A 26,961-nucleotide genomic window follows, 5' to 3' on the forward strand; every position below is an offset into this window, starting at 1 on the left:
GGAGTACTTGGTTCATTTTGCTGCAGGAAGGCCCTGTGGGGGGCAACGTTTATTTTCCCTGTCTTGGGAGACTGACAACTAAGGGCATAGAGAGAAAAAAAAAATTCTGCTCTCTGCACAATTGTTCTAATGATTGCATCTGCTCAGCCACTGATAAGGAATCATACAAAGTTTTGCAGACAAAGATTTGTAGACATTATTTGACTTCTGCTAGATGTTTAATAGCTCAGCATTGGAGAGATGTTAATGTCCTGGGGTCTCAGGAATTTATTGCCAGGGTGTCATATGTATACAGGATGGAGCATCTTACGGAACTGCTCTCGGGTACTTAGCTCATATTTCAAAAAAATCTGTGAACGTTCATCTTTAAAGTATAGCTGAGTAGGAGTATCATAGCCTAGTGGCCTCATAATATTGGTTAGGCAGGCAGTCAGTGGCTCAGGCACTCTTCTTCTTTTTCTTCTCCTTTTTTTTTTTTAATCTTTTTTTTTCCTTCCTCCTTTTCTCTGGTACATAACCTCTAAAAACTTTTGGGTTGCTTGTTAGCTAGATATTTACTTCAGAAACATCTGGTGGTTGAGTCGTTAGTAGAAAAAATTAACCCACAACATTCCAATTTGTATTTGATGTCATTTTTGGCTATGGTTTTTTATACGGGATCAGTGAATAATGGCGCACAGCACCTATGCATAAAAATGGCGCCGCATTAAAAAGATACGCTTATCGCTATTTATCGTTAGTACTGCGTAATAATGGCGCACTGGGAAAAAAGAAGAAAAACGGCACACACTAACGTTATTTATCAATAGTGGCACACACTAACGGTATTTATCAATAGCGCCCTACATAAGCCAAACTGCAGACGTTATTTAACTGCAAAACGGTGAATGGATTTAATGTAACACTGTCAAGGTTAGGGTTAGGCACCACCAGGGAGGTCTTAGGGTTAGGAACCACCAGGGGTGGGGTTTAGTGTTAGGCACCACCAGGGGGGGTCTTAGTGTTAGGCACCACCAGGGGGGGGTCTTAGGGTTAGGCACCAACAGGGGGTCTTAGTGTTAGGCACCACCAGGGGGGGGTCTTAGGGTTAGGCACCAACAGGGGGTCTTAGTGTTAGGCACCACCAGGGGGGGGGTCTTAGGGTTAGGCACCAACAGGGGGTCTTAGGGGTGGGCAACACCAGGGGGTTGGTTAGGGTTAGGCACCACCAGGGGGGTCTTAGGGTTAGGCACCACCAGGGGGGTGGTTAGGGTTAGGCACCACCGGGGGGGGGGGGTTAGTGGTTAGGGATAGGTACAGAGAGGGTTCTGTGTGTTAATGCTAAATAACGATAAGGCTTTAACGCTAAATAATAAGGCTTTAACGTTAAATAGCGATAAGCGGCAAACGGATTAGCGGCAACACTGTGCGCTATTATTCACAGGTGCCATTTTCAGATGGATGCTTTTATACATATGTCTGTGCATATCCTGCATTTTGCCTAATGTTTGTACTTTGTGAGCTTCTCGATAAAACTTTAATATAAAAAAAAGTTTTGTAGACTGTCCCTATTCAGTGCTCAGCAGGCTCTTGTGTATTAGAGATGGACAGATTGAGTGTAATAAGTTGAGGCTGGGAGCACACTCATCTGTCGGTTTTCTGCACACCATGGGCTTGATTAACTAAACCGTGATAACTGATATCACGGTTGCGCTAGCATTTTGCATAACATTTTGTGCGTGCTAACACAAATTTTCACGTGCAAAAAAGCGGCTGTTTTTGCCGCAAAATGTTACGTGCGTTATAACGCGTGCAAAATGCTAGCACGACCGTGATATCAGTTATCATCACTATAGGTAATTAATAGAGAAAATGTGTACAGTGCATCACTGCTGTCTGTTTCTATCTGCATGGGGAAAACCCGTTCAAGTATGCACTAGCCAATTAAATAACATTGGTTCACAGTTTACATGAGCAGAAAGAGGGGTTTTGCAGGGGGCCCAGTGATTTCTAGTCACGCCCCTGTTGATATGAAACCCCACCTTCCAATTATGCTTAGCTAAGGCTGATTAGATATGTGGGTACCCCCTCCTTTCCAGAGCATTCTGCGAGACCAGGTATATTTTCTACTGGCTTTAGAATTCTCAGTAATAAAATATTCTGCAGAGATCACCAGACAGGACTAAAGATGGTGCCATCTGTAATACATTGCAGAATAAAAATCGAGGTGAGGAACATTTTCGCAATGGGAAAGCACTAACTAAATTTATAATGAATATTTTAAAAAATAAGTTTTTTAATTCATAAATGTTTGTACACTACAGTTCCTCTTTAGTTTCAAATAGTTTTATTGGACATACATACATGTCATATGGATAGCTTACGTTGAAGCACAAATGAAAGACAATACACAGTAATGGAAAACAGAAATATATTTGCCACATTAATTTTACAGTACTGATGAGAGGTGGCCTGAGGAGTCAAAACTAGGAGAGCATCAGAGACACAGCCCAGACAAATATGAAATCCTACATACAGTAAATAAGTAAAAAATCCCTAATATCAAACTGATAGCGCACATGAGCGAAGACCACGGAGGCAGGCCCGGATTAACATCAATGGAGCCTATAGGCACAGATGTCCTGGAACCCTAGACTTTGCATTCCGTGAACTTACAAACACCAGCCAAATTGCACCGCAGTTGTGCTAGCTTAGGGTGCTGACATCACTAGGGTGCTGACAACACTAGGGGGCTGACATCACACTGAGGGAGCCTCGTTGCATGGTGGGAAATAACAGCTGTTTCCAGCTGCCAAGCAACCAGTATCTCCCTTTGTGCATATGTATATCTATAAGGGCTCGTTTCCATCTGTCGATTTAGCCACGCTTTTGGAAACGCAGCATAATTGCAGGAACACATGGACATCAGAAGTGCATAGAATGCACTGTCTGATGCTTCCATACTTGTATTCACAGTGGAATCGCAATGCATGGTAGCGTGCATTTTGGCACATTTGATCCCATTCATTAACTAATGAATGAGATTTGCAAGCAACTCTTAGCGAATTGTGAAGCAAAGCAGAGCCGTGCATCACCAAGGCCACCTGCGTTGGAAGTGGAAATGAGCCCTTAAAAAGCAACCTTTTAGCCCACCGCAACGTTAGTGGGTGTGGTTATAAATAAATGGTAGTTGGTACAGGCTTGCTTTTTTCATGTCTGCCAGTAGTAAAGATGATTATGTGCAGGCTGATTATGACTCAAACAGAGCCAAGGCAGAGGCAAAAGAGGCTCCAGCCGCAGGGCACAGTGTAGGAGGGGGGTGCACAACTCACTCAGCTATCATTCCCCTATTGTATTTGAAGCAGAGAGAAATAAGAGGGGGATAAATGGCGGTGACTGCAAACCAGATAACTACAGATTAAAGTGTATGGGAGTGGGCGGCCTCTTAGTCCAATAGCAATCACGTGTGACGGCTGGGGTGGGAGGGATGCAAACTTTGGTGCTGGAGGACCTTGTCCCGGCTCTAGACTCAAACAACATAAACAAGTTACATGGGGAATATCAATCATTTCTTGATCTCTCATCCATGTTTTAACTTCTCACTTTGCAGTGTATTGATTATTTTTTTCCTCTTTTCACTTAAAGAGAAACTCCGACCAAAAATTGAACTTTATCCCAATCAGTAGCTGATACCCCTTTACATGAGAAATCTATTCCTTTTCACAAACAGACCATCAGGGGGCGCTGACTGATATTGTGGTGAAACTCCTCCCACAAGAAGCTCTGAGTACCGAGGTACTTCTGGCATTTTCCGGTCTGTGAACCTTGTTGCATTGTGGGAAATAGCTGTTTACAGCTGTTTCCAACTGCCAAAACAGCATACAGCAGCTACATCACTTGCCAGCAGTAAAAATGTTACGATGTGATAAATGTCAGAATATAAATCAGGGATTTAAAAGATTTTACAATGGGCAAGCACTGACTAAATCATTTATACATAATTATTGTAAAAATGAAGCACTTTTTTATTACATTATTTTCACTGGAGTTCCTCTTTAAGTTCCTCTGTAAATCTTTTACTCTTTCATGATGGTGAACATTGGGCTGTGGGACAGGAGCTGATGCAGTCATCAGTGTGCACAAAGGAATGTCTGCATACTGTTAGTAAGCACACAGCTGCACCTAAAAGGATATCTTGTGAAGAGGGAAATCAGAAACACAGACAGTACATCTAATTCATCTTGATTGCTCTTTTAAAGCCTTCTGCAAAGAATTCTTCATCAGTGCAGTTTCACTTTAAACGGACATCCATAAATTAACATGATGAAAAATGGAGACAATGTATAAACACAACCTGTGTCTTTTTCTATTATGCCCCATTTCCTTTGCAAGCCTGCCCTCTGCATGTAAACCTAAATACACAGGTGACTGTTCCTTCTCTTTGCAAAAGGCAGTCTAACAAGCAGCAGTACCATCCTGTTTGGTGTTACATTATCTAGATGCAGGGCTCCTTGCAGCACCCCCCTGCCTTTCATTAGAATGGTTTCCTCCGAGCTCACAGTGTGAAATTGCTGGTTAGCTTCCATCAGCACTAAGCCAAGTGTCTCTCTGCAAAGCACAAGCCACAATCTCTTCTCTTTGTGTTCCTGCTAGAGAAAAAAAATACTCTGTGAAAAAGTCAGATACATCTAGCATGACCATGTACAAGAGTAAGCGCAGGAATCAGAGATGTAAGTAATTTCATTTTATTTATTTTTAGTTTATTTCCTTCTGTTTCATCCTCCTCTCCGACCACCCTTTAGAAACAACTGTAATATGTGATTCCTTATTTTCACCATGAAGTAAGACACGAATCAATAAATGACATTCATAGGTGAGAAATTCTCAACGGGATTTGATGCATCCTGCTTAAAACGAAGGGGATGCTGTATTAGGTAAAATAGTTCCTTTGTTACTATGGAAACTCTCTTAAATTATCCGCTTTATAGAGGCAAAGAGGAATGCATTAAATTTAAGTTCTAGCAGGATGTATGGACTCTTTGCTGTAAGGTAGATTACAAAGCATCACTTGACTTAAAAAAATGAAAATTGTTTAAACTGATATTTTTATGTGTTACTGTGCTACTAGCCAAAACATTATTATTCTTCTCTCTTGGTCACCTAAAGTGATGTAGAAAGTGAGTGTGTGTGTGTGTGTGTGTGTGTGTGTGTGTGTGTGTGTGTGTGTGTGTGTGTGTGTGTGTGTGTGTGTGTGTGTGTGTGTGTGTGTGTGTGTGTGTGTGTGTGTGTGTGTGTGTGTGTGTGTGTGTGTGTGTGTGTGTGTGTGTGTGTGTGTGTGTGTGTGTGTGTGTGTCCGTAAAATGATTTTTGACTTTATACTGTCATATATTGTTTTGTATTATTATTGTGTGTATTGTGCCAACCCATTTCTCTAAGGAGTGTGTGTGTTTATATTGTCGTATGTTGTGTTTTGTATTGTGTATTGTTGTTTTGTGTATTGTGCCAACCAATTCTTCTAAGGTGCTGCTTCACTTGTTATACTTATGCTTGCTCTTATCTATCTGCACTGTTTATTTGGCATACTGTATTATAAAGGGAGGGTAGAGTAATATAAACATTTTAAGGTATGATAACCTGGAAGTGAATGCATTCAATGTTGTTCTGTACAGTGTTGCCACTGCTTATAACTCTGTTTAACAAACCCTCTCTGTGTCAAACTGCCTACCTATCCATTTATTTTTCTTGGACTGCTACTTTATTATTAAATAAATATGTGCGATTCTGTTTACACACATTCACGTACATCAGTATTTTAGCTAGCCCCGGGTAAAATAATGATTGTGGTTCTATTAAAATGCTGCCCATTAATCACCTGTCAGAGCGGCGTGTGGAGATCGTGCTGCCCTAGGCACATGCGAATGTTGATGCCCCTCTGTACAGCTTTCACTCTTTTTGACACAATTAGTTAAAAAAAAAAATAACTTAAAACTAGGACATGTAAAAAAAAAAAGAAAAGAATGTTGTTTATTTTATATGTGGAGCCATGAATGGATTCTTTTGTATAGTGATGTCTTAATCTTCTCTGATATCTTCTATATTACATTAAGTTAGTCACATGATGTAAAAATGGTCCTGGATTGGGCATGCGTAACATGAGCTATCTACTTTAGATCTCCTTACAATTTTGGAACCACCACTGGTAATAATAATGTCATTAAGTGGGGAAATGGAGCCCTGCACAAATATTGCATAGGCTTATGCTTATCCTTACAAAAAGGTTTCAAAAGTTGATAAGGTCATATTTTTAGTTCTCAATCACATAAAAAATAAAGATAAAAATGTATCTGTGTGAAGAAATAACAGAATACCCAAGCAGCTCGGGGGACTCAAAACCACTAGGAAAATGTAGGGGACTAAATTAGACCGAAAAGCCCTCCTACAGTCATATCAACGTCTGCCATGCACTGATGAGGACCAAAGGTCCGAAACATGCTGTTTGCATGTTGGGTTGATGTGGCTCTGTAAAATGTATAAGTTATAGACTTGCTATGCAGCAGTAGTTCTGGATGGAAGCCAGGCTTTAGGGACATAAAGAGATAATTTGCATATTCAATAGTGGTGAATTGTGGGTAACCACAGTTACACACTTAAATCTGAATTATCGCAAATTGATTCTGTTTTAAGAAGGTAAGCAACACGAAGTATTTCTGCTTTAGTAGGAGGGCTTTTCTGTGTCTTTTGGTCCCCTATACTTTCCTAGTGGTTTTGGGTCACCCCAAGCTACTTTGGTATTCTGTTGTCCTGGTCCAAGCCATATCCCATAGAGCCATATCAATCCCTGCCACGCACTAAGGAGGACCGACAGTCTGAAACAGGCTGTCTGCATATTGGTTTGATGTGGCTCTGTAAAATTTAAAGCTATAGGCTTGCTGTACACCAGCTGTTCTGGATGTAAACCTGGCTGCAAAGGCATAGAGAGATAATTTGCATATTCAGCAGTGGTGCATTGTGGGTAATCACAGTTACACACTTAAAGCTGAATTGTCACAAATACCTTCTGATTTAAGAAGGCAAACCACACTAAGCATTGCTTTGAAGAAATAAAAACATAATTTGGTGCTCTGTTGGCAGACCCATATAGGGGCGGTCTTTTTCTGCTGTTCTGTGCACTGCCAAACAAGCACAACTTCACGCATTTTTCCAGCCAGCTTAAAGTGTTTATATAGGAGATCCGCGCCATGCTGTAAAATACTAAATCTACTTTATTGAATACAAATGACATACAAAATGCAGCATCACCAGCACAATTCAATGCATTTCACACTCAACAATTCTCAGCCATGATCAAGGACTGCTAACTGTCCTCTAAACTAGAGATAGATGAGACAACTGCAAGTCACTTGAGCTGCAGAGAGTCTTCTGACTTCTCTGGGAAGCCCATACATGCCGAGGATGACTGAAATAACTAAAAATAAACAAATAACATTTCTTAGATTCTTTAATGTATCTCTTTAACCTTCCACTGTAGCTGGTGCCCCCTCCCCCTTTACCCCACCCCTTTCGCCCACCATCATTGTGGCAATATGGCCCTGACATTTACATAAGTAAATTCCATACGCTGACGTGCAACCCAATGGCTGCCCATGGCGGGTGGCAAGCCATATTTTTGAAAATTTGCAGACAGCAGGTTCCTCACTAATTTGATAGTTGTTGCATCATCTCAGTAGAAAAACACCCCTAAGCCAACGTGTGCTGCTTGAAATGTGGTCTCTTGTCCAAGGAAAGTGTGAGAGAGTGATGGCGACTGCCTAAAAGCGAGTTCCAGTGATGACCTGTGAGTTGTGTTCACTTTAGTCATCCAATCATGTACAGAGGAACTTCTTTTTTATGTTACCTGGATGGGATTAGATGTGTTTGGAATAAACACAGTATAAAGGAAACCCGAGGTGGCATGTGACATAATGAGATAGACATGGGTATGTACAGTGCCTAGCACACAAAGAGCTAGGCTGTGTTCCTTTTTTTCTTTCTCTGCCTGAAAGAGTTAAATATCAGATATGTAAGTGGCTGACTCAGTCCTGACTCAGACAGGAAGTGACTACAGTGTGACCCTCACGGATAAGAAATTCCAACTATAAAACACTTTCCTAGCAGAAAATGGCTTCTTAGAGCAGGGAAGAGATAAAAGGGGTAAATAGTTTATGGATTTTAGCTCTGGCATACGTCAATGAATGTGTCATTGAGCAAAAATAATAAAACAGTTAAAACTTAAAAAGTAGATATAAACATAAAATAAAACTGTGGAATATCTTAAAAAGTCATTTTTAGGAGAAGGAAGATAGATAAAATCGTTTATTTCAATAGTTTATTTTCACCTTCAGGTGTCCTTCAACCACTCTGTGACCACCTAACGCTGATGGGTGGACGCAGAGTGGCTCCCCCAGGACCGCCTAACGCCGATTGGCATCCAGAGCAGTGGGCGGAGATTAGCGGGGAATGAGCGCGGTTGTGCGCGCATCCCCCGCTGATTTTAAACAGCCTTACAGCTGGTTAGGAGAAAAAAACTGTATTTTTCTTTTGTGCAGCGCTGTGAAAAATGTCCCTAAGCCAAAGTGTGCTGATGCCTATGAGAGGTGATCATAGTGCTGGTTCTCGAAGGGAGGGAGGGAAGGGGGGGAAGAAGGAAAATTACAAAAATAATTTAATTCAAAAAAATGTTTTTAAAGTAATAAAAAAAAATTGCAGCAGCGAACAGATCCCAGAACAGATAACAGAAAGCTCTGTTAGTGGGCAGAAAAGGAGGCAACATTCATTTGGGTGCTAAGTTGTCTAGTCGAGCAGTAAACTGTTAATGCTGCAGTGTGCTGAATTGTAAAAAATAGAGCCTGGTCACTAAAGGGGGTGTAAGCCTGTTGTGCTAAAAAGGTTAATTTAAATTCTCGTTATGCCAAAGCTCCAGTAGTAAATTGTACACCAATGTGTTTGTTAATATAACTAGTGGTAAAGAGTTTTCTTGTTTGTTTTTTTTATCACTTTCTTTATATCATTTTTTCTGTTCTTTTTTTCTTCTCTGGTGTCTGTTTTGTTAGAGGACTGCTTGGTTTTGCGTTTTCTTGTTGTGACTTGGTTAGCCTTCCATAAACTCAGAACAAAGAAATGAGAAGTGGTTGATTAGAGCTGTTGGCCAGATGCCGGCATTCACTTTTCTAACATGCATGGTGGAAGAGGAAGACATAATCTGCTTGTGAATGATGGGCATCAAGACATGTGGGTAAATAGGGATAACATTCTTGAATTAATGTTGATGTAAAGGAACGGACACTCTATACGTTTGGATAGTCCATATTGTGCTTGTTTTAAAAAGTGTTACATGTTATAAATGACACACCAAAACCAATGCCCCCAATGATCTTGAGTGACCCCATATGTTGTAGGTGGAATTGGGATTAACTATGGGCAGATGGTTTGGTGATGGGAAGCTTGTGAGTGGAATATATGCTCATGATCAGGACATCTATATCTAACCTCCCCCCCCCCCCCCCCCGGCTGAGGTATTACAGTGAAGGAAGGGGGAGCAGCGGGTCTGACTTTTCCCTCCTTCTCCTCAGACCCCCCTCAGTGCTCCACCTGCATTACAGAAATTTATGGCAGTAGTGGCAAGGGGTCTTACTAAGAACGCTCCTTCTGGGCTCCATACAAGGTCCACGTGCTGCGGGGCTTCTTTCTCTAGTGCTGCTCACTACTTCCGTGAACCTCACATGGAGCCTGGAAGGTGGGTTTTTACTAAGACCCCTTTCCGCTGCTGAACCTCCCTCCCCACAACTGAGTCCCATTGCTCCGTTGCTGCCCCCTGCTTTATCTGGTCCCCCTCCATCACTGCAGACACCCACCTGACCCACCCCTAGAAACAGGGCTGCTTATGATCTTGGTCAAAGCATTGGGACTTGGTTATATAAGGGTTTCACATAGCAAAGTGATGTTGTGTGATGTTGTTCCACCACCACAATAAAATTGGTCAGATGGACATCCACTTACCTCATCATTTAATCAGAATCAGAATCAGCTTTATTCGCCAAGTACGTCAACTGACGCACCCGGAATTTTTTGTGGTACACACGGCAGGAGTATACAGATACAGATTTTATACAGATCAGTTCACACAGAAGGAAGAAGGAGCTAAAAAAAGACTGCAAACAGATTACGGGGGGGGGGGGGGGGGGGGTAAACATAGTTTGGCAGTAGTGCTGCATCAATGCATGGCTAGGGGGGGCTTTGCAAGGGTGGTAGCTCGAATTCAGTAGGAGAACAGCTTGGGGAAAGAAAGTGTTCAAATGTCTGGTGGTCTTGGTGAGGATTGATCTGTAACGGCGACCCGAAGGCAGACGGTCGAAGTATCGGCTGTTCAATATTCTGTTTGCCCTAGACCACAGTCTGGAGGTATGTAGGAGATCCAGAGGTGGAAGGGGAGACCCGATGATCCTCTCAGCAGCATTGATTACTCTCTGGAGCTTAAGTCTGTCGCTCGCAGTAGCGCCTGCATACCAAACGACAATAGAGGAGCAGAGGATAGACTCCACGGTTGCGGTGTAAAAGGTGATCATCAGTTCCCGCAGCATCCCGAATTTCCTCAGCTGCCTCAGAAAGAACAGCCTCTGCTGAGCCCTCTTCTGGGCCTTGGAAGTGTTTTCAGCCCACCTAAGGTCTTTCGTAATGGTGGCACCCAGGAAACGGATGCTCGACTCCCTGGAGACGTCGATGCCTTCGATGGAGACCGGGTTGAGTGGGTGAGGGCGCCTTCTGAAGTCCACTATTAGCTCAACTGTTTTTGTAGCGTTGAGTACCAGTTGATTGTCTTTGCACCACTTGCAGATGCCTGCGATCTCTTCCCTGTACGCATGTTCGCCGTCACTGCCTATGAGCCCAAGTATGGTGTCATCTGCAAATTTTATGACCTTGACAGAGTCGTCGGAAGAGGTGCACCTGTTTGTGTAGATGGAAAACAGGATAGGGGACAGTACGCACCCCTGTGGGGCTCCCGTGTTTGTTGTTCTATCCTGTGACGAGCAGTTACTGACCCTCACTCGTTGTGTCCTATCTGTGAGGAAGTCTTTGATCCAGGAGCACAGCAGGGGGTCAAGGCCAAGATGAACAAGGTTGTCGTATAGGATGTTTGGGCATATTGTATTAAAGGCTGAGCTAAAATCAAGGAAAAGGATCCGGGCATAGGTGTTCGGGTTATCGAGGTGTTCTGTAATGTGCGCCAGAGTGATGTTGATGGCGTCCTCGATAGACCTGTTTGGCCTGTAGGCAAATTGTAGTGGGTCTATAGCTTAAGAAAACCTGCTGAGAACCACCAGGAATGGGGTGTCAAGTGAGGTTGTTGTGAAAATAGTCCCAAAGATTTCCCATAGCATAAAATAATTTGCTAAAACCTAGAAAAGCATAGAAATCCACAAACAAAGGCTAAGGCTTACATATTTTCTCTGATGCAAATTCAAGGTATACTGGTAAAGCTATGGAAAAAGGATGACATAGCTGTCCTAGCATGGAGCTGGCGTAGATTGTTTCACTAGCTATCACGACAGATTGCGGATCTGACATTTTTCTTGACCTGAACTTGATGTTTATGTACATTGTGTGCCTCTGAGGAAGCGGCTCTTAGCCGTGAAACATGTGTCAGGCAGTCTTTGTGAAATTGGATTTCTGAATCGTGTCCATACTGTATATCCGCAGCTTAGAAGATTGGTGATTGAAGAATAGTGAAGTTGTTCCTATAAAACCCCGCTTTTTCCGCCTTAAAAAGCAGCTTTATTTTAGTACAATTCCACTTTCGTAGGAAAAAAACTGCTTCTTCAGGCAAAAATATGGGAGTGTCTGAGATCGGATCTCCGTAAGATTGGCGTTTCAAGGCAGGTACAACACCAGCACGCTATAGTCTAGAAATAGAGTGGTCAGTACTTTGGTCATTCCATTCCCAACACTCAAAATTATAACATAGGCACAGAACAGGAAGTGCAGGGAAGAGTTAAGGTTTCTAGGATAGAAATATATATTTTTTTTTGTTAAAGTGCTCTGCTTACAACATGTTTTATTCTTAATGGATGTATTCTGAATTTGGTGATATGTGACGATGACACTGCGATAACATCACGGCACTGAATGGGTATCATACTGCCATTTGATGCTGGAGTTTTCGAGCTTTTGTAAAGCATCTATTATTTATTTCTTTATACTGTGTCATGGAAAAGGTCGACCTCTATTGGAAAAAATCAATACAATGCAAGGATAGCAGATAACATAAATAAACCAGAAAAATCAAGGAGTGATTCACCAACGGGAGTGTTCTGGCTATACAAAGGCAGTCGTGTCTCTAATATATGCCCCCGCACAAAGAAAAAAGGCAGATGTGGGACAAACTGGGCCCTTACCTACTCCACAGCATCTATGGAGATTGCTACAGTTATTCTCAGATCCATGCAGAAGATCCTCAAGGGGGTGGTGCTCAAATTTCAAAAAGTGGCACTAATACAATTGTGATGAATATTGTATGTAATTCTCCATCCCCAGATAACAGTATTAGGCAATAGGCAGTCTTTGCCACCTCCCACTTTCCCTTGATGGCAGTCATTTTGCTCTTCCTCCCTCACTATGAGTGCTGGGAGAGGTCACTGTGGGTCTTTGGGGGGTAGATGTCACTATGGGTGCTGGCTGCTGGGAGAGGTCACTGCGGGTCCTGGGGGAGGTAGTAGTCACATTGGGTGCTGGGAGAAGTCATTGTGGGTCCTGGAGGAGGTAGAGGTCACTATGGTTGCTTGGAGAGGTTACTGTGGGCCCTGGGGGAGGTAGAGATCACTATGGGTGCTGGGAGAGGTCACTGTGGATGCTAGGGGAGGGAGAGGTCACTATGGGTATAGGCAGAGGTCTCTATAGGAGGAAGAGGTCACTATGGGTGCTGGTGGATAGAGATGGCCCAAGCCTCCGATTTTCGGTTCACGAACTTCCGCACAAGTTCAGTTCGCGCGAACTTTCACGAACCGCAATAGACTTCAATAGGGTGGCGAACTTTGAAAACTAGAAACACTTATGCTGGCCATAAAAGTGATGGAAAAGATGTTTCAAGGGGTCTAACACCTGGATGGGGGCATGGCGGAGTGGGATACACGCCAAAAGTCCTGGGGAAAAATCTGGATTTGACGCAAAGCAGCGTTTTAAGGGCAGAAATCACATTGAATGCTAAATTGCAGGCCTAAAGTGCTTTAAAACATCTTGCGTGTGTATACATCAATCAGGGAGTGTAATTAGAGTACTGCTTCACACTGACACACCAAACTCACTGTGTAACGCATCACAAACAGCTGTTTGTGTAGTGCTGTGTGTGGGGACTGACTTAGTCTTGGAGAGGGCAGTAGCCCTCCAGGATCTATACCTCATTCATTTTGATAAAGGTGAGGTACTGAACACTTTTGTGACTTAGGCGACTTCTCTTCTCAGTGACAATGCCTCTAGTTGCGCTGAAAGTCCTTTCTGATAGGACGCTTGAGGCAGGGCAAGACAGAATTTGGAGGGCAAATTGGGACAGCTCTGGCCACAGGTCAAGCCTACGCACCCAGTAGTCCAAGGGTTCATCGCTGCTCACAGTGTCTACATCCACACTTAAGGCCAGGTAGTCAGCTACCTGCCGGTCCAGGCATTGGTGGAGGGTGGATCCGGAAGGGCTAAGGTGAGGCTTTTGACTAAAGAATGTCCGCATGTCCGACATCACCTTGAGATATTTGGAGCATCCTGTCCTTGCCTGGGTGGACATGGGTGAAGGATTACTGGCAGTGGTACCTTTATTGCGTTGTGCTGTGACATTACCCGTAAATGCATTGTAAAAGCATAGTTGCCAGCTTGTTCTGCAAGTGCTGCATCCTTTCTGCCTTCAGGTGAGTTGGTAACATGTCCGCCACTTTGTGCCTATACCGAGGATCTAGTAGCGCGGCCACCCAGTAATTGTCATTCCCCTTGAGTTTTTTTATACGGGGGTCCCTCAACAGGCTGGACAGCATGAGACACCATCTGCACAAAGTTGGATCCAGACTACTATCCATCTCCTCTTGCTGTTCCTCAGTGATGTCAGGTAAGTCCTCCTCCTCCCCCCAGCCACGAACAATACCACGGGAACGTTGAGCAGCACAAGCCCCCTGCGACGCCTGCTGCGGTTGTTCTTATGCCGCCTCCTCCTCCTCCAAAGAAACACCTTCCTCATCATCCGAGTCTGACTCCTCTTCCCCACACGACTTTCTCCTCTTCCTCCTCCCTCTTCTGTGCTGCCGCAGGTGTTGAGGAAACATCCGGTTCTGATGAGAATTTATCCCACAACGCTTCCTCCTGTAACTGTTCCTGTTCACACTCCTCCACAGCTTGATCCACCACTCTATGCACGGCACGCTCCAGGAAGTAAGCCTATGGGATCAAGTCGCTGATGGTGCCTTCACTGCGACTCACCAGGTTGGTCACCTCCTCAAACGGCCGCATGAGCCTGCATGCATTTCGCATCAGTTTCCAGTTGTTGAGCCACAACATCCCCATCTCCCCAGACTGTGTCTTTCTACTGTAGTTGTAGAGGTACTTGGGGGATGGCTTTCTCCTGTTCTAGCAGGCAAGAGAACATAAGGAGGGTCGAATTCCAGCGAGTCAGGCTATCACAAATCAGGCGTCTTACTGGCAACTTGTTTCTCCACTGAATGTCTGCATAATGTGCCATGGGCATGTAAGCCTGAAATGCCCACACAACTTCCTTACCTGCTTCAGGACGTTCTTTGAATGACTAGATTCAGCACATGTGCCATGCAGGATACATGTGTCAGCTTTCCCAAAATTGAAAGTGGAAATTAGATTGCTGCCATTGTCACACACCACGTTGCCGATCTCCAGCTGGTGCAGGGCTACCTGTTTGTTAAGAGCAGCCAGGAGAGCTGCTCCAGTGTGACTCTACGCTTTGAGGCAAGACATGTCTAAGATGGCGTGACACCATCGTACCTGGCATGCAGCATAGGCCCTGGGGAGCTGGGGCTGTGTAGCTGGAGAGGAGATCGCAGCACCAGTAGTTGAACTGCCACTCAGCCAAGGAGGAGAAGGATGACGACAGCGAAGAGGATGTAGCAGGAGGAGAGAAGGTAGAAGGAGGTCTACCTGCAAGCCGTGGAGGTGGTCCGCTGCACAGCCACGTACTCCCTGCTTGCCAGCGGTCACCAGGTTGACCCAATGGGCTGTGTAAGTAATGTATCTGCCCTGACCGTGCTTGGCAAACCATGCATCCGTGGTCAGGTAGACCCTTGACACAACGCTGTGTGCCAGAGATGACACCACTTGCCTCTCAACTTCATGGTACAGTTTGGGTATCGCCTTTTTAGAGAAATAAATGTGGCTTGGCATCTTCCACTGCAGTGTCCCAATGGCCATAGATTTACGGAAGGCCTCGGAGTCCACGAGCTAACAGTTCCGCCAAGCCAGCTGTCAGATGCCGGGCAAGGGGGTGATTGGCAGAAATTGGCTTCTTCCGCTCAAAGATTTCCTTTACAGACACCTGGCTGCTGTGGGCAGAGGAGCAGGAACCGCTCAAGGTCAGAGGCGGAGTGGAGGAGGGTGGCTGTGAAGGTGCAAGGGAGAAAGTGGCTGAAGATGCTGCACCTGAAGGAGGAAGAGAAGGAGGGTGGCTTTTCTTTTGTGTGATGCTTTTCCTCTGGTGCTCTTCTCATTGCAGTTTGTGCCTTTTCTACATGTGCCTTTGTAAGGCAGTTGTCCCTATGTGTGTGTGTTGGCCTTTCTACGGCTTAATTTTTGGAGGCAGAGAGAACAGATGGCATTGCTCTGAGGCAGGCACATCAAAACATTTCTAAACTGCTGAGCCCCCCTAGGGTGATGGCACTATGGTGGCGTCAGCAGCTGACGTTGAAGGGCATGTTGGCTGGCTGACCATAGGTAGCGATACATGGTGCTGCACGCTGCCACTAGCTGTTTCTGATGACGAGTTCCCCCTGCTTCTTTCAGGAACTCATCTCCTCCTACTCCTCTCTGACTCACCCTCTGAACTGTCCCCCTGTTCATCTCCTCTATTGGGAACATGCGTGGCATCCGTATCATCGTCATCATCATATCATCCTGCCCAGCTTTGCTTGCCTCAGACACCTCCAAAACTGCACCAACAGCAGGTACTTCATGAGGGGCGTACCTAGAAAGCCCAGGGCCCCCCTGCAAAAAAAAATCTGGGCCCCTCTCCCGCCCCTCCAGGGCCCGCTCAGGGACTTTTTGGGGGCAGGAGGGGTCGCAGCATAAGAGGAGAGCTGTGGCCGCAGATCGGTGGGGAGGGGGGAAATCCCCCCTCACCTCGGGCACGCCTCTCAGCGCTCCCCTCCTGCAAGCAATCATTGGTGGTGCTCGTGGCAGCAGCAGCGGCAGGCAAGCTGAGCACATACCTCCTTCTGGCCGGTGCAATGTCAGAATGGGCAGCCCGGAAGCAGCCTTCCTCACTGAGTATCGCACATGCTCAGTGGGAAGTTAGACATAATTTATCTGAAATATCTCCGCTTCTGCACCACGTACACTCCCGAAATTTTCAGGGGAGAGAGAGGACCCCCAGATCTAGCTCTGTGTCGAATTGCAGCCCCCGAGCCCCGCTGGTTCCCAAGATAGGTTTGCTGCAATCAGAATCGGGAACCAGCGGGGCTCGGGGATGCAATTCGGCACAGAGCTAGATCTGGGGGTCCCCTCCCTCCCCTGAAAATTTCGGGAGTGTACGTGCTGCGGAAGCGGAGATATTTAGGACGTTTTACGTGGCTGCACAATTTAATGGGACACAGGCTCCTACTGCGCATGCAGGGCTGCCCAATCTGCGGGGCTGCCCATTCTGACACTACACCGAAGGTCTCCAATCACTAAGTGCTTCATAGAACTTCCTGTTTACACAGGAAGTTCCATAAAGCACTTAGTGATCGGAGACCGGCCAGAAGGAAGTATGTGCTCAGCTTGCCTGCCGCCGCCGCGGCTGCCACGAGCACCACCAATGATTGCTTGCAGGAGGGGAGCGCTGAGAGGAGAGCCCAATGTGAGGGAGGGGGGAAGGGGGATTTCCCCCCCCTCCCCACTGATCTGCAGCCACAGCTCTCCTCTTATGCTGTGACCCCTCCTGCCCCCAAAAAGTCCCTGAGCGGGCCCTCGGGGGGTCCCGGGCCCCCCCACGACGGCAGGGGTCGCATCCCCTATTGTTACGCCAGTGTACTTCATCATCCCCCTCCTCACACGTTACGTCCATAGTGTCGCCTAACCCAGACATATGAGGTGGTGTAACTTTCTTAGCGCCTTCATCTGGTTTTAACAATAATGGCTGTGCATCAGTGATTTCCCCACCAAATAACTCCTGTGAACTGTCAAATGTAGTAGATGTGGTATTTGGAGTAGCGCTGGTGGCTGCGGAAGATGAGGTGTTCTGTGTTAAATAGTTAACCACGTCCAGACAATCTTGGGAGTTGATGTGACATGCCTTCTTCTGAGCACTGTACTTTGGTCCAGGGCCGTACGAAATCACATCAGCACGACCTCGCACAGACCTGCCGGTTGGCCTTCTGGGTCTGCCTCTACCTCTGCCTCTACCTGTTTTGTCCGTTTTGTCCATATCGGGGGGGGATGAAGTGAAAGGTATGCACTGACTTGACTAATACAATGTGCAGTCACACAGGTGCAGTTAACAGGTATGCACGGAGTGGTATATCACACTGCGTGCACTCACGTAGGTAGGTGGATGCACTGAACACAACAGGTAGGTACATGCAGTGATGTGTATTACAATGTGCACCTGTCACACACACACAGGTACCGGACAGGCACAGTGACACTGCGTGCGCTCATGTAGGTAGGTGGAGGTGCACTGAAGTTAACAGGTAGTAGGTATATGCAGTGATGGGTATTACAATGTGCACCTGTCACACACACACACAGGTACCGGACAGGCACAGTGACACTGCGTGCGATCACGAAGGTAGGTGGGTGCACTGACGTGAACAGGTAGTAGGTATATGCAGTGATGGGTATTATAATGTGCACCTGGCACAGCAGTAATTATACCACCAAGGGGCCAAAGGCCAGCTGCGACTGACTGACAGGGCTGTATATAATGCAAGTGGGCCACACACAAAAAAATAGATCACAAGAACAAGATTAGCTCTCAAAAGAGCTGTTGGGGGTGTTTTTTTTAGCAATAAGAATCAGCAAGGAGAAAGCTAACAAGCCTACAAGAGCCTAACTAAGCTTTCCCTATAGGTCTCTGCACAGCAGCTCTCCCTTCTCTAATTAAGGCAGGCACACGAGTGAGTGAAAAGCCTGACGCTGCCTGCCTTTTATATCACACTTCCGGAAAAGTTTGCCGGCGAACCGTTTGGGCCATCTCTACTGGTGGATGGAAAGGTCCCTGTGGTTTATGGGAGAAGCCATTGTAAGTGCAGCGAGAGGGAAAGGTCATTATGGGCGCTGAGAAGTCATTGTGGGTGCTAGGGGTTAGGTCACTGTGGGTGCTGGGGGCAGAGCTTATTGCAGCTAGGGGTGGAGCTTATAACAGCTGGGGCCAGAATTTACTTTGCACAGCCTAAGCGTATTTTCTATTGCAAATAAAAAAGAGGGTGTCTGAGCAGTGCACCCAAAGCCCCCTTCTCTGTACATGCCTGTTTTTACTTGTCATCTACCACATCTGAAAATTACTAATGAAACACATTTTGCTTTCTGAGGTAAAGGTCCTGCCTCTTCCCTTTCAATATTTCCAGTCTGTTTTTGGAGTCTCAAACCCTTTTACCGATTTACACCCACATCTGCAAACCCCCTCCCTCCCACAATCCTCTCTTACTCCCATGATTCTCCAAAGCTCCTGCAATGACATCACTCTGGCCTTACAGTGGCTTGCAAAAGTATTCGGCCCCCTTGAAGTTTTCCACATTTTGTCACATTACTGCCACAAACATGAATCAATTTTATTGGAATTTCACGTGAAAGACCAATACAAAGTGGTGTACACGTGAGAAGTGGAACGAAAATCGTACAGGATTCCAAACATTTTTTTACAAATCAATAACTGCAAAGTGGGGTGTGTGTAATTATTCAGCCCCCTTTGGTCTGAATGCAGTCAGTTGCCCATAGACATTGCCTGATGAGTGCTAATGACTAAATAGAGTACACCTGTGTGTAATCTAATGTCAGTACAAGTACAGCTGCTCTGTGACGGCCTCAGAGGTTGTCTAAGAGAATCTTGGGAGCAACAACACCATGAAGTCCAAAGAACACACCAGACAGGTCAGGGATAAAGTTATTGGGAAATTTAAAGCAGGCTTAGGCTACAAAAAGATTTCCAAAGCCTTGAACATCCCACGGAGCACTGTTCAAGCAAACATTCAGAAATAGGAGTATGGCACAACTGTAAACCTACCAAGACAAGGCCGTCCACCTAAATTCACAGGCTGAACAAGGAGAGCGCTAATCAGAAATGCAGTCAAGAGGCCCATGTTGACTCTGGACGAGCTGCAGAGATCTACAGCTCAGGTGGGGGAATCTGTCCATAGGACAACTATTAGTCGTGAACTGCACAAAGTTGGCTCTTATGGAAGAGTGACAAGAAGAAAGCCATTGTTAACAGAAAATCATAAGAAGTCCTGTTTGCAGTTTGCCACAAGCCATGTGGGGGACAAAGCAAACGTGGAAGAAGGTGCTCTGGTCAGATGAGACCAAAATGGAACTTTTTGGCCAAAATGCAAAACGCTATGTGTGGCAGAAAACTAACAATGCACATCACTCGGAACACACCATCCTGACTGTCAAATATGGTGGGGGCAGCATCATGCTCTGGGGTTGCTTCTCTTCAGCAGGGACAGGGAAGCTGGTCAAAGTTGATGGGAAGATGGATGGAGCCAAATACAGGTCAATCTTGGAAGAAAACCTCTTGGAGTCTGCAAAAGACTTGAGACTGGGGCGGAGGTTCACCTTCCAGCAGGACAACAACACTAAACATAAAGCCAAGGCAACAATGGAATGGTTTAAAACAAAACCTATCCATGTGTTAGAATGGCCCATTCAAAGTCCAGATCTAAATCCAATCGAGAATCTGTGACAAGATCTGAAAACTGCTGTTCACAAACGCTGTCTAATCTGACTGAGCTGGAGCTGTTTTGCAAAGAAGAATGGGCAAGGATTTCAGTCTCTAGATGTGCAAAGCTGGTAGAGACCTACCCTAAAAGACTGGAAGCTGTAATTGCAGCAAAAGGTGGTTCTACAAAGTATTGACTCAGGGGGCTGAATAATTTTGCACACCCCACTTTGAACTTATTGATTTGTAAAAAATGTTTGGAATAATGTATGATTTTCGTTCCACTTCTCACGTGTACACCACTTTGTATTGGTCTTTCATGTGGAATTCCAATAAAATTGATTCATGTTTGTGGCAGTAATGTGACAAAATGTGGAAAACTTCAAAGGGCCGAATACTTTTGCAAGCCACTGTATAAGCAAGTTTCCCCATGTCTTCAGCAGGTTTCACACTCAAATTCTCATAAAAGGTTTCATAAAAAAATGAATTACAATTGTCAACCACTGGTTCACGCTTAAAGTGGACCCAAACTAAAAATACAAGATTTCAGTAATAAAATCTATTTTCTAAATTATAATAATAAATAGCAGCCTTTTTTCAGCTGCATGATGACAAATATAAAATATTTTACATTTATTGGAGGAACCCCTCCCTTCCTTTCATATTGCCGGGACAGAACTCGGCAAAATGCTGGAGTAGGTGGTGTCTGGCAATGGAGGAATTGCTGATGGCTGCCACCTGTATAACCCTAGTTATGCAAAGAAGGGTGAAAAGCATGCACTGAAAGGCTCATAGGCTTGAAGGAGTGTTTATTTATCTTTGTATGTATCAGTGATGCAACTAAATATTTTGAATTAAAAAAATGTTTGGTTTGGGTCCGCTTTAAATGTAAATTTTGCGTGTGGGAAAATACTTACAGCAGTGCAGCAGAAAAGTACACACTGTGTGTGTCCTCTAATAGACATCACTATGGAATAATGTACATATGATGTCACAAACACTTCTCCTCCCAGTGGACTCTGGGATATCAGGTGTTGTTCCTGCTCACTTCACAGTGGGGGAAAAAAGAAAACATATTCCAGTGTCAGCAGTAAAGATCCTCCGCAATAGCAGAGAATGGCACTGCAGCTCAATAACTCACCTTTATTGCATTAGGTTGGGTACAGATAAGGTGGTAGACAGTGGCGGTGGGTGGAGCAAGACAGCCGTTTGTGATTACCCACTTCCTTAGAGGCTACACATGGGGCTTGATTCACTAAACCGTGATAACTCATATCACGGCCGTTTTTGCGTGTGCTTTTGCGTTCGCACGCAATTGCGACTTTTTGCGCCAAAACTATATCGTTATGCACGCAAAAAGTCGTGATCACGTGAAAATGCGCCCTAAAACGGCCATGATATGAGTTATCACGTTTAGTGAATCATACTCCAGCAAGCCTAACCCTCCTCCACATAATGAAATGTTTTTGTATTGTATGTATATATAGCTTGATATACTGTGTGTGTGTGTGTGTGTATCTATCTATCTATCTATCTATCTCTATCTATATATATTTATATCGTGAATAAGTAAGCCCAATATCGGCATTGATTCCGTAGCAGGAGAACTAAAGCCTGTGCTGTTCTGTGCTGTTACCTATAAGCTTTTTTTGCCAGCAGCTTATACTAGGGCTTGTGTATGTCAAGCAATGTACAGTTTTATTCCAGCAATGGTTAAGGAACTGCTTGTTAAAAAAAGGAGCCTACGCAGCTTAGTTTTACAGGAATTATGACCACTGTGAAGTGTACTTCTACTTGCCAATTATGTCCTACTTAGGTCAGAAGATAGAATTGTAGTCCAAAAAAGTTACAGATGTGGAATGCTAAAGTAGCTCCTTAAAACCCATCAAGACTTTCAGTACGTCACAGGATAAAAAAAAAACAGGAATAGCGATCTGTTGGCCTGCTAAGCCTAGGGATATGAATCTGCAATAATGGTGAAGAAAATAAACTACAAAACTACAACTAAAAAACAAACTACAAAATGGCCTATCTAAGCTACAAGAAGCAAGATGTCAGTAAATATTTTTAATTAAAGCGGACCCAAACCAAACATTTTTTTAATTCAGAATATTTAGTTGCACCACTCTGACACATACAAAGATAAACACTCCTTCAAGCCTATGAGCCTTTCAGTGCATGCTTTTCACCCTCCTCTTTTCATAACTAGGATTATACTGGTGGCAGCCATTAGCAATTCCTCCTTTGCTAGACACCTCCTACTCCACCAGTTTGCCGGATTCTGTCCCGGTAATATGAGAGGAACGGAGGGGTTCCTCCAATAAATGTAAAATTTTATATTTGTCATCATGCAGCTGAAAAAAAGGCTGCTATTTATTATAATTTAAAAAATAGATTTTATTTCTGAAATCTTGTATTTTTAATTTGGATCCACTTTAAGAAGACACATTGTTGTTTGAAGGTTATAATTCATTTTGAAGTCCTTAAAGAGAACGCTTGTTGGAATTTTCATTTGTGGTGTATTTTCGTGTGTATTTGATTTATTTATTTGTAGCTGCTTTTTTTGTTAATCAAGAAAATATGAAACCAGTCAAATGAAAATGCAATATCATTGTAGAGCTCCCCCAACTGGTAATGCTGACAAGCTTTGTGTGGACAATTACCAGTAAGGCCTTTTTGACCTTTGAAGAGAAAATGTGAGCCTACTTAATCACTAATTAATGAACAGGCCACCATGGGTAAAAATGCAATAACCATTACATACATACATACAGTACATTCAAAATGTATGTGCTTCGTACATTAAAAGCCTTATTGTGATGTGCCTTTTTACATACAATTGGCCTTCACCACTGTGAATAGTAGTACTGCTGATGCCAAGCCCTCTTTATACTGATAAAGTAAACACTTGTGCTGAAATAAACTACAAAACTTACAAAAGCCAATACAAGTAGATCTTAATGGACCATTATCACAAAAAATTGTAATACATATAAGAAGTACATTGTTTCCAGGGTGAAATTTACCATAAATTACTTTTCTCCTATGTTGCTTACAGTAGGAAGTTAAGGTCTGACATATCTGAGAGGTTTTGTCTAGTCCCTCTCCTCATCGGGGGATTTTCAATATTTTCATCATTCTTTACAAAAGCAATAAAAAGGATCTTTGTTAGTTTGCCGGCCTCCCGACTTGCTTGCACACTATTTTGGAAGTTGGAATAAGCAACTGCCATTTAGTAAGTGCTTTTGAACATAAAGAAAACACTGAGAATCCCCCATAAGAAGATGGACTATTCCAAAACCTGTCAGATTTTTACTGCCTACTGTGACAGAGAGATAGGAAAAAAGTTAATAGTGCATTTTACTCTGGAACAAATGGGCAATTTATACATATGCATACACATCCATTTTAAATGTTAAATTTTACAGGCTAGGGGACTTTTAGTACATCTGCTGCAACTGTTCATACATTTCCTTAAGTTAGGAGCAAAACATAGCTCATGCCTACAAGCGCCTTATGAAGCAGAGGCGATTCCCCTCCCCAAATATCCCCTTACCTATTGGGGGAGTACTTAATACTGGGGTGGGAGCATATCTGGCTACTTGGGGGGCACATCTACCACCTAGATTATGGGGTTACCAAATACTGGGGAAAATCTGCCTACCTGGTCTGGGGAGGAGGGAAACCTTCCTAATATGGGGTGAGGGGCCGAGTTTAGGGGGCCAGAATTGCCTGCCTGCGCCTACAGGCTCCTGAGCTGTAAATCCAGCTTTGACCAGCTGCCTTTAGGCACAGGTCTACCATGCTTATCTGTAAATATAGCCCTGATTATTTTTATTTTCAATGCATGCACAGTGAAATAACCTTTTTCTTTCATGCTATAAAAATAGACTTTAAGGTTATTGTCCCATCATGCTTGTTGCTTTGTGTACCGCTCCTGTCCCTCCACCTGCCTTGTTGCATTGCAACTGTTCGTCTTGGATCTGACAACATTAAACACAAATCAGATTGACTCTTACAGGCTATTAAACGTTACACTTCAATGCTGTGCTTATCACAGGCAGCCTTTACATAAGCCCCATATGGAGAAAGACACCTTCACCTATATAGCACATTCGGATTATTTGTTGTTATAGTGCTCCTTAGTGTTTTAGCTCTTGTTGCTGACGCTAGGCATCCTGCCATTGCTGGTAAATATTGGAGTGTTGATACACTTACTTGCGCCTTTATCTTTCTGCTCTTTCTTGGTGATTGAATACATTGATTGCTGTTGCATAGATGAATACTGATAGCAGTAATGACTGGATGATAACAGGATCAAAGATACTTATTAGATGGAGCTAGACAGAATAAGTTAGAAATAAGGAATGAGCGCACCGCATGACAATTCATGTCTCTCTAAGCTTCATTATTTTATTTCTCGAATTTAAGTCTTTAATGTTTTCTTTACTTCTTCTTTGTTAATGTTGTTAGTAATTTAACAGTAAATCAGTGGACCTGTGAAAGTGATGCAGACGTTAGTGTAACTATGCTTTTTCACAACTCTGCATTTCTATGCTCTCTTCAGACTTCCAGGGGAATTGTACAGAGATGCATATTGTTGCCTTCTCCTATAGAGGTCCTCCATGTTGGATCTCATTTGCCCATTTGACCACTCAGATAGGACTACTATTCGGCGGTTCATCCCCTTGTCATCCTCCCCTCTCCTGCCTCCATAGAAGAAAAGAAGAGTTCCCAGAGCAGAGTACACATTGCATCGCTGCTGTTCCAGTTAAGTGCCAGGTGCTGCCCATAGTTAACCACTTTATGCACCACTACAGTATATCTACGTCCTCTGCGACTTAATCTAAGCCACGAGGACGTAGCAGAAGCCCAGCTGTGCACGATTGGGCTTGCTTGCTTCTGTGCACACCTCTGGCACTATCTGATGCAGCACTAATTGGTGAAAGGGAATATATGTTCCCTGAACCAATAAGATTGATTTTTACTATTAAAAATACTTTTCTTTTCTCAAATCATAGTGAAAAATGCACCCTGTAGAATTATTTCAAAATCAAATATCTTCAACATAAATTGTGACAGGAACATAATCTAAGTTTTGTGATAAACAGTAGAAAAGGCCAAACAAAATTTGTGTGTGTTATCTACAGTAGCCCTTTTTATTTTTAAAATTTAAATTGGAATTGATAAAACTGAGAAATAATGTGTTTACAATTTTTGTTCCCTCTTTTTCCCATGAAAATGCATAGAAAACAAAATTGTTCAAAGGAACATGCCATACAATGAAAGTCTAGTTTGTCTTGAAAAAAAAATATATATTTTATTTAGGTGCCATAAGTAAGGATAAAGTTATTGCTGATTAAATAGGGACATAGCTAAAATGTAAAAACTGCTCTGGTCCATAAGTGGGAAACAAGCTCTGGACGCAAGGTGGTTAATATATCAGTTATTGTGGCTGGATAGTGTAATAGTGTTAGAGGCCCCCTTTACATTGGACTGTAGAGATGAGCAGTTACTTACTGCCTGCTTCCAACCCTGACCACCCATTTGGATGCAGGTTTGTAACTAGAGTGAAGCCGTTCCTAGGTGTGAGGATTATAATATCCACAATTGTTAGTTTGTTGTCTTTTTTAAACAGTTTTATTAGTGTACAAATACAGATAAGATAAATTTTACAGTTTGCATAAATCTCTGCATCCAATAAAATCCACAATTGTTTTATGACCCTTGCAAGATGGGCCCCCAGGCTGTTAGGGTCAGACGTGGGCCGTCTGCTAGATGTTACATGCTTGTTTTTCCCTGGAATATGTGAGCGCACTACTTTTAAAATTTTACATTAATGTTACATTTTTACACTGAGGAGCTCCTCTAGATATTAGGTGATGTGTACAAGCTAATGCAATACACTCAGGATTTATCCATCTGCCTGGCTACTTGTGGGATTCAGGAGAGCTGCTAAGTGTTTCAAGCTTTCTTATAACCTGGATAGCGGAACAGAAAGTGAGAGGCCAAATGTGAAGTGTGGTGGAGGAAGCTCTTAGTTGAAGGAGAGGTGGAAGTATCCTTTCTATGTTTAAAATGCTATTGCTCTCTGTGACTTGGCAGCCACATGAGAGGGTGAGGGACTGTGATACTCATATCTATGGTGAAAGGCTAAAACCACAGAATGAAGAGCACGTGGGGGCCTTCTGAGAGTTATATGCAATATTACACTGTGGGCTTGATTCAGTAAATGGTGCTAACCCAGTTAGCAGGCCTAAAGACTTTGGGTGAGATAACTAAGGTGCTAACTGGGTTAGCACCATTTACGTCGCACCCAATGTGACCTTATATGCGCATTAGGTGTGACCTTATAGGCGCATTATAGGCGCCTCACGTGTGCCGTTTTCGTTGCACCGCAATGCGCCATTTCGTACTTATCGCGCTGAGCATGCGGGACTTTGCGTGCGATGTGAATTTATCACGCCTAAACTAACTTTAGGCGTGATATAGGGCTTTTCACAGGCGTGCTAACACTTAGCTTGGTTTACTGAATCAAGCCCTTTGTGGTGCTTTTTTCTTTTATATATTTTTGTTTGTGTTGAAATTTAGAGTACCCCCCGCCCTGCAAGGGGGTTTGATTGCTGTTCTGTTTTGCGAATGGTGCTGCAACATACGTTACAGCACCCTCCGGGTGCTGCCACCAGGGGTCCTCATTCTAGTCAGCCGAAAACTTCGAATGACTAGAACCTTGAATATGGGTAGGGAGGATATGGCAGTTATCCTCCCTAGGAACGCTTCCGACAGCACCCCCTCGTACTGCCATATGTTGATTAACCTCCCTGGCGGTAACCCCGAACGTCGTTCGGGGTAAGCAACGCAGGAGGTTTTCTCAGGCC

General features: G+C 43.9%; 1 protein-coding gene across 6 annotated transcripts in view; it reads left to right on the forward strand.

Moving 5' to 3' along the window:
- RALYL (RALY RNA binding protein like) overlaps positions 1-26,961 on the forward strand; it is an 835,206-nt gene that overhangs the window by 571,502 nt on the left and 236,743 nt on the right. The window contains exon 1 of one of the 6 annotated variants that reach the window (XM_068237574.1): positions 4,538-4,709. The exons of the other annotated variants lie outside the window; for them this stretch is intronic. Within the exon in view, the coding sequence (XP_068093675.1) occupies positions 4,673-4,709 (37 nt within the window). The 5' untranslated portion in view covers positions 4,538-4,672. Of the gene's footprint in view, positions 1-4,537; positions 4,710-26,961 lie in introns of those variants that run through there. 6 annotated transcript variants of the gene reach the window in all.

Source organism: Hyperolius riggenbachi, chromosome 5 (assembly GCF_040937935.1).
Source record: "Hyperolius riggenbachi isolate aHypRig1 chromosome 5, aHypRig1.pri, whole genome shotgun sequence".
Classification (NCBI taxonomy): domain Eukaryota; kingdom Metazoa; phylum Chordata; class Amphibia; order Anura; family Hyperoliidae; genus Hyperolius; species Hyperolius riggenbachi.